We start from the raw sequence: 12,068 nt of genomic DNA, 5'->3' as shown, positions 1-12,068 counted from the left end.
AGTGACCCTGACTGGCACACAGCAGGTTTCTTAAGCCCAGAGGGAATTTGCAAAATCCCAAGGGGAAATTTGAGACATCCCAGGGGACAGCACAAATAAACACGGTACCCGAGATCATGGGAGATTCCCACTTCTGGGGAATTCATAAAGGTCAGAAAACAGCTGCAGGAAGGTGGCAGAGCCTAATCTTGGGGTGACACGCATGATGACACCAAACCCGTGCACAGGTAAGTGCTGGAGGTGTCAAAGATTTGGATTTGAATCCGTGTGTTGCTACTACGCTCATTTTAAAGCCACTTTCCAATAGGAGGACATCATTAGAAGATGCACAACTTAAACGGCGGCTATAAACGTGGTTATGTCAAAACAGGACATATAAGCCATTTTCCGAGGTGGATGGATGAATAGATGGATGGAAGGATCACACAAACCAATTAAAACGCTTATAACAAGTCTTTTAAACCAGCACCTTTATTGGACAATTCTAGGATGTTAACAAGGAAGCAGGCGTTAACGCTTCAGGAGTACAAAATCTTTCGCCATGCTTTCATCATAAATGGAAAAAAGAAAAAGAGAGAACTACAGGTATTTCAGCAGAAATGTGACCGAACAAATTCAGATGACGTAACAGCAGACTGAAACAGATGAGGTGTTAACATGTCACTCTCTAAGGCTCATTAACAGCAGAACAACAAAATAAACAAATTAAACAAAAACACTATGGTCTAATCAGAGCTTAGCGTTAAGTGCTTCAGTATCCTCGCTGGGTCAGTGTTATCGCAGGTGCGAGGAACATTTTACTGCTTGGAGAAGAACTCTTTACTCTTCTGAACGTCAGGGACGATGGTGTCACTTCCGGGTTTCCATCCTGCAGGGCAGACTGCAGAGGGGAAAACAAAATCATTACTCTCTCATTCTGACAAGGTTTCATGTGTGTAAGAATAAAATAAAATAGCAGGGATTCTATGTAGGCCTATTCTTTTTCTGTGGTATTTCGTGAATGACTCCAAAATTAAAACCTTGCAGTTCCTCTATAATCCTACAGGTGGTGCTCCAAACTAGTTACATGTTGGCAGCCAGCACTGCATCCTGTGTGGTAGAACAAATCATTTTGCTACAAAATCTTAAATAATAATAATAAATATCAGGATATTGATAAAATATCATAATGCTTAGGGAAATGAATACAAATCAAATCGACACCTAGGTATCATGACGCACTGTCTGATTTTCTTGGCGATTCCCATCGCTTATGTCAGGGCATTTTTATATCAGGTGTAAATAACTCAGCTGGATAATCTCTCTGAGGTCAAAGTATTTCTGAACAACAAAGACAGTTAAAGCTTCCTGCTGAATAAAGTCAGCGTCAGCATCATGTTCGTATGTGCGTCACTGTTCAGGACAGACTGTGTTTTAATGAAACATCCGTAAAACCTGTTACTCAAGTTTGCACTGAAACAACTTCTTGCCATCGACAATTTGTCTGAAAATGCACTTTTATTCCCCTTCTCATATAAAGGGCTCCTTTCCAAATAAAAAAAAAGTTCTCATCCACAAAAATAACATGAACCAGTCAGATTGGAGCTCCTGCTTAAAAAAAAAAAAAAAAAAATGCTAAATAAATAAATAAATGATCACAGCTGCATGAGCATCATGTTTGGTAAATCATTTTGTTAAAATCACTGTTATTTGATCAGAGTTTAATAAATCTGAATTTCTCCACTAAATTATGTACAGATTCCAATTCATTAAGTGGTCATCTGCAAAAACAACTATAATATAAAATATAATATAAATAATAAAATATTTTACATTTTAAAAAGAATTAAACTCTGATACGAGTTTTACAGAATACTATATTAAACACCCTGCCATTTCGGCCGATCAGATGAGGAGTGTTCTGATGATCCATGCTAACTTGTCAAACAATGCTACTATAATGTGAAGTCTATCAGAGTTTATCGATTTGTGCCACCTTAGCAAAAAAATTGTAACTATTAAAGCGGTAAATGTAAAATAACAGTATGTGAAGCATGTTTTGATGCGTTACCATAATTAGAGAAATTACAGTAGCATATTCTGACAGAAAAAAAAAAAAATCTCTCCATCAAGTTATGCTCCCAAATAAAAAATAAAAATAAATGAATATGAATAAATGTTAGTTTACGTAGCAAAGAATGACAGGTAGCATGGATTGTTAGAACACCAGATTCATGCATGCTTTCTGTAGATCACATGACTGCGCGGTGTGGAGTGGTTTGTCACAACAGCAAGAACTCACCTTCTCCGTGCTTGTCAGTAAACTGGAACGCCTGGACCAGGCGGAGGGTCTCGTCCACAGAACGTCCCACAGGCAGATCGTTGATGGTAATCTGCCTCAGGATGCCCTTATCATCAATCACAAACAGCCCCCTGTGTGCAGGAAAAAAAAAAGAAAAAAAAACGAAAGTGAGGCTTGGGTGATGTACGGAATTCACAAAATTTAAATAGAGTTTAAAATTAAATAAGAGTTTCACAAGGATAGTGATTATGTACAACGCTTCCTATTGTAGTTTTTGCTCTAGAGAAACTTGATAAGAACAACAGATACACTGCTAAAGTAGCTCATTATTATCCAAGGTGTATTCTTTGCAAACATTTTGGTCCTGACCTGAACGCGATGCCCTCGTCGTCCTTCAGCACGCCGTAGTCGCAGCACATGGAGTGGTTCAGGTCGGCCAGCAGAGGGATTTTCATGGAGCCCAGACCTCCCTGCTTCCTCGGGGTGTTGATCCTATCATGAGATAAAACATAGGAATGGGAAACACAACCTCACCACATGTACTGTGTTAAAGACTTTCCGCATCTCTATGGACGCTCGGGACGAAGCCTGTAACCATAAAAACGGTTCATTTTGCAGGTGCGAGAGGTTGGATTAAAGAAGGGGAAAAAAAAAGAAATAAAAATAAATCAATCACAGGTGCAATCTTCAGGATACTGAAGCGCAACTCTCAGATGATTGTTAAACAGGAAATGTCTATTTCCCAAAGACTTGGGAAAAACAGTTGGCAGACAATTAAATTGTGCATTACCGCCACCAACTGGTGAGAAGTATGGATCAGGATCTTGTTTTATGCACTATCTCCCGAAAAAAAAAAAAAAAAAATCCTCTTAATTTTCTACTTGTGCATTTAAGAAACTGTAACAGATCCCAGTAACGCGCTCCAACATCTCTTCTTGTACCCCAAATCTCGCATTTAGCTGTATTAACTTGTAGGTAATTTCTTCTCCTAGTTCAGTAAAAACACTTCATTATCATCCGCTACCGTGACCTTCAGTGCATCCGCTGCAGAAAGACTTAGATAACAAGTACTGCTTTCGGATCATCAAAAAGCGATGTGAACTTTAGTTCTGTCACAAAGGGAAATGCTGTCAATCATCTCCAGGATTAGGAGAAGGAGGTGCGGTACGAGCCAAGCGCTGATGTTACAGGAGGTTCGAGATACGGACGGCCGTTACTCTTCACTGTGTATCTGTGCCCATGCGTCTGCTCTCACTGAGCTTATCAATGAGGGGCGGGTTAACAGGTGATAAGGCACGAGCTGGGAAGTCTTCACACCAAACCTCAGGCACAATGTGCACAAACCCACGTACACACACACACGTAGGAGTGATATATTCAAAAAAGGTTAAATCAAGGCCTAACCACATTAACAGACTGTTTTAGGATATTTATCGTACGCCTTAATACAAACAAATCTGATGATTGCTGGAAAGGTTGGATTGAGTTTAATTAAGCATTTAGAGAAGATTTTATGAAGAACAGTATGTGTTGAATAGTAGCAGCCCTTGTTCTCTGCTACAGTCAGTTACGAGCCACACAGGATCAAAAGGAGTTAAAGACTTTACAGTAAATTAATTATATATTTTAGTTTGTTTCTTTCTTTTATCTTTTTTCCCTGTTCTATTATCACTTTATGTACTTTGTTTGATGTTAGAACAGTAAATGTGTAAGACGCCTTAGACTTGTAAGTTTCCTGGCACAATGTGGGAGGGGGAAGAAAAATTCCTGAGGTGGTACGAAACCATTCATTCAATTAATGGCGGTAACCATGGTGACAATAATGGTAAGCAACAAGGATTCTCTTGTTATTTTAAACGGCACAGGAAATGTACCAAGGATAGGAAAAGAAAAGTGACCACAGATTAGAGCTGTAGCTCCACTGAATAAAAACGGTACTGTCTCTAGGTTCTAATCAGACTTTTTAATTATAAACTGATGTTATTGGTTTATATATTTACATATTTCATATATTTTATGTGTTTTGAAGATAGGGAAAAAAAATGTTTTAGTAATGTATGACAATTGTTTTGTGGGTCAATCCACGTATCCCCACAGTGACTCCAAAATCCGTTTTTACAATGTACAGATAGTCCCCGACTTACGAACGGACCGCGGTTCTACTTCCAGTGTGTGTGCTGGAGAAATGAGACGGCCTCACCGGTTTCAATGAATCATTCTGTGACCACGATGATAGAAAATGTCTATCCTGTAAAGCTGTTCTGGTGGTGAATAATCCAAATTTTGGAAAATCCTCAACAAAACAGTTTTACAGTGCAATACAGTGGAAAACAGTTTAGACAAAATGACGCCTGAGATTCCCCTCACGATTTAAAGGCGCAGAGACAACACTGCTACATTTGTGTAAGGTTCATTTTCTTAGGCACGAATACGGTTTTTGGCCACATGATAGCAGTGTGGGAAAGGGGACAGAGATTTAGTCATGTGGATTGGTCTGATTTACATTGTATATTTATGTCAAAGGCATACAAGACTCACTTTGTCAAACTTAAGAACAAATCTGACTTGCGAACGGGCTCCCAGAACAGAACTCATTTGTCAGGGACTACCTGTAGTTGAGGTGGTAAAACGTTGCAGTTCCTCTATCTGAATCGCAACACAGATCGTGTGTGTGTGTGTGTGTGTGTGTGTGTGTCCAGGCTCCTCACCAGGCCAGGTGACTGAAGTGGGAGTCGGTGGAGGCGGCGAGGATCTCACAGCCGATCTTACGGAACTCCTCGGCGTGATCGCTGAAGGCGATGATCTCAGTCGGGCACACGAAGGTGAAGTCCAGGGGGTAGAAGAACAAGACCACATATTTCCCTTTAAAACGAAAGGAAAAGTGTTTGGGGAAGAAAGCGTGAGACATGGTTTAAATCAAAGAGAAGATCTGACACGCTCTGGGACTCTTCATGTACATCCCATAAATAAAGCTGTACAGTCTTTAAATAATTAACACTAGAGGAGTTATAATTCACTGAATTATATAATAAAACATAGACTATTAAATATTTTTTACATTTCCTTCAAAGCTGCATGAGGTTAACGGAGACTGTTAAGGCTATGATCACATGCTTCGTCAAACTAGTGGCTTTGGGTTTTGGGATAAGAAGGCAACAAAACCAGAAACAAAGACCACATTTCTCATCCTTTAACCAAACTGTTCCTGTGTACCTCTGTAGTCAGAAAGCTGGACGTCTTTAAACTGGCCGTCCACCACCGCCGTGGCCTTGAACTGAGGAGCAGGATGACCGATCTTGGCGTTTCCGGCAGACATCTTAAGGGCTTGTTGCTGTCGAGAGAGCAATCAGGAACAAGAGGCTTTAAAGTGCAAAACACTTTTCTACTCCAACATACGACATGGTGACTGGACGCCAAAAGTCCCCCAGCTACAGGTTGATAATATATGACATGTATAAAGATAAAGCCACTTCTTACAAATATAAATAAACACAGAGAGATAAAATATTACAACTATTATGTAAAACATTTACTTTAGTCAATTCCAAACTTAAAATATTTTTTAAAAAGCTAAAAGGAAAGTACAAAAACGTTATAAAAGACGTTAATATACCAACATTAAAACTGTTCTAAAAAATTAAATTTATCATAAGTGTAAATTCTTCTTTTCATAAAGACTTTCTTCAGGATGGAAAACATTACGACCCAAAATGTTAAATACGCATGTCCTTACTAAAAAATTCTTTAAAAAAATATCTGTTAGTTTCAGATTATATGCATGATCCCTGTTGTTTCTACAGAAAATTTCTTCTGGATTTAAAGCTGCAATCCAAGCAATTAGAGTTTACGTTACTTTTGTTCTCCGTACTCGGGTGCACTTGTGTACTTGCTTTCTATGATGCAGCAGGTGGCAGTATATACCTAGTTGCTTTGCGAGGTACCATTAAACACAAGAGAAGAAGCCGATAATGAGAAAGTAAATCCTCGCAGTACGCTGGATATTTTCGGAAAAAATTAAGCGTTCGGGAAAAAAACAAATAAAAAACGATCTCAGCTATGGCAGTGTAGGTCAAAGGATGAGATCGGCGCGTGCAACAGTACGTACAGACGGCATTGATGACATCATGTCTGCCTCCATGTTCAGGTACGACTGGCTTCCATGTCTGATCCGCGCTCTCGAGACCGCTTCTTCCAGCGTGGAACATGTTGCGTTTTCACTGATCTAAACGAACCAGACTTAAAGTCAAGCGATCCCGAGATCCTAATGTGAAAACGCCCTGGATCACCTGAGCCAATGCAGTTCTCAACATTGCACTGATTCAGCAAGATCCTCCTCTCAACCGGGCATCAGCACTAGAGAGAACAACTTAAGATTCAACATAGGAGACAAGGAAACTGCTCGAGATTTAATGACGAGCAGAAAAAGACCTGCTGAATGGGAGGTAAGAGAGTGTGAGAGGCCATGTCTCGAATACGGGCCATGTCTCGAATACGGGCCATGTCTCGAATACGGGCCATGTCTCGAATACGGGCCATGTCTCGAATACGGGCCATGTCTCGAATACGGGCCATGTCTCGAATACGGGCCATGTCTCGAATACGGGCCATGTCTCGAATACGGGCCACGTCTCGTGCAGGTCACGCGCTTCGAGAGGATTATAAAGCTGAAAGGAGCTTTTATTACACAAGCTTCTTCTGATTAATAATTAAACACCTGAAAGAAAAAAATCTCCCAAAGTATTTCAGCTTTAGTAAACTCCAATGTGCTCTTCTTTAATTATTTAAAGGAAAAGCAGTAAACCCCTGGGGTTGTATGCGCCTGGCACAATGACAAAGCAGAATATCTGAAACAAAACCATTTCAAGCCGTGCGCGTGTGTGGGGGTGTGTATGCGCAGATAACGAGATAAACTGGGCGGGTCAACGACCCTCCAACAATCTTTTTTTCCCTCCTAATCGTTTTCAATGACTCGAGGTTCCTGTTCAATGATTGGCAAATTACCAAAAGACTTAAGCTACAAGCCAATCACCGGGCAGAACCCGGTGCCGTGCCAGCCAATCATTGGCAAGTAGGCGGGATCTGTCAGAATGTGGATGGGAAATGAAAGCTATCGCTGGAAGGCCCTCAGCGAGCAAGTGCCCCCCCCCCCCCCTAAAAAAACATTATAATTACAAAATGTTTAAAAACTATACGTTATGCTATAAATTTGCTTTACAGCCGTATAATTAAACTCCGGAGCTCGGAAGTGGATGACTCTGCAGATCTTTTGTTTAACAGTAAGTGGTCCAAAGCCAAACAGACTCAAACAAACCCTTCCAGTGATTATTTTACGCTTTTCTGGGTATTCTGTATAAAGCAGAAATGTGATACAAGCACTTACATTTGCTGATCTCCGACAGTAAACTCGGCGTCAGATAGACAGAGGACACTCCGCTCTCTCTTGTGCAGACTGCACGCAACCACGTGACGCGAAGAGACCACGTGGGGGCGGAGTCGCTGGTACACATCATTTGCAGTAACCAATCATAAGCCTGACCAATCAGTAAGCGCGAACTGTCTTCAAAATGCATTAATAACGGATTTAAAAAAATAAAAACATGTTTATAAAAACATTTATAAACATAGATAAATGTAATCACTTATAGGTGAGATGCATACGCTATAATAAAAATTTGTGTATATATAAAATTGTATATCCCCTGAGGTGTAATTTCTGAATTTAAAGTTTTGCCATTTTTTACTTTCTAATGGAAAGTTAGTTTTTTATATATATATTTAAACATATATATGGCTCGAGACTGTGCAGTATAGAGTGACATATCCTTTTTTTTAGTACAACCTAAGCAAGATGATGAACTGAATTTTACACAAGCATGACTAAGCAAAAAAAAAAAAAAAGGTAAATGGGTCAAATAGACAAGAAATAGTACAGATAAACAAGATCATGTGTTTTTCTGGTTGTTTTCAGTTTTAATGACAACACCAACAACAACAACAATAATAATAATTATAATAATAATAATAATAATAATATGGTTATTTTGAGAGTTCAGAATTTTTGCAAAGTTATGCCCATATTTTGTTAGTGGTGGTCACAATAATACATTTAATAATGATAAATTTCATTCTACATGACATATCCGAACATCTAAATGCACAGTTTCATATCTGAATCCTCCCCGTTAGCATATACTGTATTCTTTTTTTTTTTTTTTTTTTTTTTTTTTTTTTAAATAGTTGATCTCTGCTGTGTTGCTCTCGCAGATCTGTGCTGCTTAGATTTTAGGAGTTAAAAACCAGGGGCCCAGGGGTAGCTCAGTGGTTAAGGCATTGGACTGCGGTTCGGAAGATCTCAGGTTCAAACCCCACAACAACCAAGTTGCCACTGTTGGGCCCTTGAGCAAGGCCCCTAACCCTCAACTGTTAAGATTTGTAATGAAATAAAAATGTAAGTCGCTCTGGATAAGAGCGTCTGCCAAAGGCCTAAATGTAAAAAGGTTTTCAGATTTTAAAAAGAACCCCACATATAAATCTAAACCATAACAAATTAGAAATTTACAATAATACTTCATTGAAAAGAATCCATTGCTGGGTTTACACACACAAACACACACACTATGGGTAATTTGGGAACTGCAGTTTCCCTAATCTACTTGTCTTCGGATTCTAGAAGGAAACCTGAGTACCTGGAGCAAACCCAAGATATCCACACACACATACACACAGACCCAGCGTAATCATCAATCTTGGAGGTGCGATGCCACTGTGCTGAAAATAGTTTATGAAGTAATGTATGTTTGGTGCCTAAATGGAAGATAGAAATGGAAGCCATAATCTGACTTACAGTGGCAGGAAAAAGTATGTGAACCTTTTGGATTTTCAGAGTTTTCTGCATTAATTAAAAAAATGTGATCTGATCTTCATCTAAGTCCAGAGGATTGACAAATATAATGTGCCTAAAATAATTTTTATATTATAATTATTATATATAATTATTATATTTAAAAAAAAAAAAAAAAAAAAAAAACTCATAGAGCTAATGGGAAAAGTATGTGAATCCTTGAGTTAATGACTCATAAAAGCTAGTCTTGTTAGGAAAATGACTTTGGAGGTGTGGACGAGAGCACAAGAAGAATACGCTAATGTGAGCCATGCCTTGCCAAAAAGAGCTTCTAGAAGATCTATGATCAGGAGTTGTTGATTTACATAAAGCTGAAAAGGGTTACAATGCATTAGTCTTCAGTTAGGCAAATAATCTACAAATGCAGACACTTTGGGACTGTGGCTACTCTACCAAAAAGTGGGCTCCCAGTCAAAATGACCCAAAGAGCACAATGAAGACTAAAGAAGAGTAAATAAACAACCAGAGTGACAGCCAAAGGTTTAAGGGCATTATCGGAACTGGCTTCATCAGTCTACAGTGTCTGTTATTAATTCCATGGGTTTACTTGGCTGTTTTTTTCCAAAAATAAAATGCAAATCTCTACAAATCTTTACAAAGTAAACGCAAGTATTGCAATTCAAAACTATTTTCCCTACTATTTCCATCAAATAAAAACACATTGAATCATATGCAAAATGTAATATTAAGTTTTAGTTCGCCTCATGTTTAGGGGATAAAATATAAATTAGACTGCCTCCTTCTTCTTATTTTTCTATTCTTTCCCTGGGTAAACATCAGGGAAAGATATTTTCTGGAGAGATCCAGCCATTCAAAGCCCCCATATCAACTTCACCACATTTATCCTTTACTGCCTGGAGAAAAGGCAAGGGAATGTTGTTCATACACCTTCCAGCGTCATGCCGTCAAGTTTTAAGAATGTGGAATGTGGCGCAATGCAGCAGTTGTTAACCAGACCAGTGAAAAACTCATATTGTCCAGATGACAAAACACCTGGGCTGCTCTGGTCGACCCATCTCTTCAGCTGAAATGAGGATGCCGTGTGGTTTATCTGCATATCTGCAGACCCCTCACACCCTGGACTTAATCTTTTTGAACTCCTCCCTTGTACACGGCAATACAGAAAACTGCACGCAAAATCTAACAGACTGAAGAATCTGCCATTATGATGGTGTGGTGTGGTATAGTGGTGAAGTTCAATACAATACACATTCTCCTCTCAATCCGGTGCAATAATTGTAAATCTACCCATATATATTGCTTTTTTTATTATTATTATTTTATTCCTGATGCCTCCTGTTTAAAAAAATAAGTCATCATTGATTTTAAATTTACAGAATTAGTTTAAGAGCCTTTCAACACATTTTCAATACCAAGAAGGATAGTGCTGAACTGTGAACTCTGTGGAAAAAAATGTGAATGTAAAAAATTGTAAATGGAGATCACTTTAACATTTGGTGAAGTTGTATAGTAAGAGCATTTCCATATGCACACAGGGACACTTTCTAACATACATTCTTAAGATTATTTGGTTAAGATTAATGGAGCCAAGTGTTTTGTTTCAGTCATGAACAAGCCTCGCTTCACATGAGAGATTTAAACAGAGTGTTAAGTATTTTTAAGTATTTTCGCTGTAAAATATTGCTTTAAAGGCGCCACGGTGGTGTAGTGGTTAGCACTGTTGCCTTGCACCTCCAGGGCCTGGGTTTGATTCCTGGCCAGGCTTGATTCCCGTCTCTGTGCGCATGGAGTTTGCATGTTCTCCCTGTGCTTTGTGGGTTTCCTCCGGGTACTCCGGTTTCCTCCCACATTCCAAAGACATGAAGGTTAGGTTAATTAACGTTCCCAAATTGCCCGTAGTGTGTGAGTATGTGTGTGTGCCCTGTGATGGATTGGCACCCTGTCCAGTGTGTACCCTGCCTCGTGCCCTAAGCCTTGTGCCCTAAGCCTCCTGGGATAGGCTCAGGGACCCTGCAACCCGCGAACCTGAATACAGGATAAAGCTGTATAGAAGATGAGTGAGTCAGTGAGATATTGCTTTAAAGGTTTACATAAGTTCATCTGCCCTGACTTTGCTCATACTTTTTCCAGGTAATGATTTACTCTAATACTTTAATATGATGATTTACTGTCATATTCTTAACTATAGCACTAGCTACTCAAAGCATTTCAGAGTTATTATTTGGAAAGATTTGACAGTTTCTCATATGATAATGTTTTGGTCTAGAAATGTTATGTCTTCTGTCCTTCAAGGTCCATGAATAGTTCTGGCTTATCTGAATTTAGGAGAAGGATGTTTTTATTTACTTTGCTTATCTGTGCTACTAAAGTTTTATCGAGTGTCATTACCTTAAAAGTAAAAGCCAGAAGTCTTTTTTCAACAGTTAAATTTTCAAAGTTCAAACTTTGTAGTACTTACTGTCCCAAGTAGGACATGTATTTAACGGGAAAAAAATCATCCACCTAAAGTGCTCACCCTATCATCCAGAGATCGCTTGTTTGATTTCCCGGTGATGCTGTAGCCTCTTGCAGCCGAGGGGGCCTAGAGAGAGCTGATTGGCCAAGCTCTTTCAGTAGGGTGGGTGTGTCAAGCTGCCCCAATGGTGCTTGAGTGAGTGAGTGCCTAATGTGCCAGACGATACATAGACGGAACCATACATAATACACATAAAACCTTATTTCACAATCAGAGCAAATAAATCTTCATGAGAAATTGCTAGTCATAAACTGTTTAAATGGAACACGACTATGCAATTTTTACTGCTCAAGGTCATGTTTGCAATGAACAACAACTGAAAGGCCAATTATATAATGTTAATAATTGTATATGAAAAATACTTAGAAATAAAGACCAAACTCCATAATAAATACAGTACCAGTCATACG

General features: G+C 39.1%; 1 protein-coding gene across 1 annotated transcript; it reads right to left on the bottom strand.

Moving 5' to 3' along the window:
• Nucleotides 1-453: 453 nt before the first annotated feature.
• prdx2 (peroxiredoxin 2) lies at nt 454-7,751 on the bottom strand. The gene is made up of 6 exons (XM_053477169.1): nt 7,662-7,751; nt 5,495-5,612; nt 4,990-5,143; nt 2,651-2,773; nt 2,282-2,412; nt 454-880 (listed from the first exon to the last, which is right to left on the bottom strand). The coding sequence occupies exons 2-6, from the start codon at nt 5,595-5,597 to the stop codon at nt 798-800; spliced, it is 594 nt and encodes a 197-aa protein (XP_053333144.1). The 5' UTR covers nt 5,598-5,612; nt 7,662-7,751; the 3' UTR covers nt 454-797.
• Nucleotides 7,752-12,068: the final 4,317 nt, after the last annotated feature.

Source organism: Clarias gariepinus, chromosome 18 (assembly GCF_024256425.1).
Source record: "Clarias gariepinus isolate MV-2021 ecotype Netherlands chromosome 18, CGAR_prim_01v2, whole genome shotgun sequence".
Taxonomy (NCBI): Eukaryota; Metazoa; Chordata; class Actinopteri; order Siluriformes; family Clariidae; genus Clarias; species Clarias gariepinus.
The sequence above is the reverse complement of the archived record's forward strand: the minus strand, read 5'-3'. Positions and strand labels throughout refer to the sequence as shown.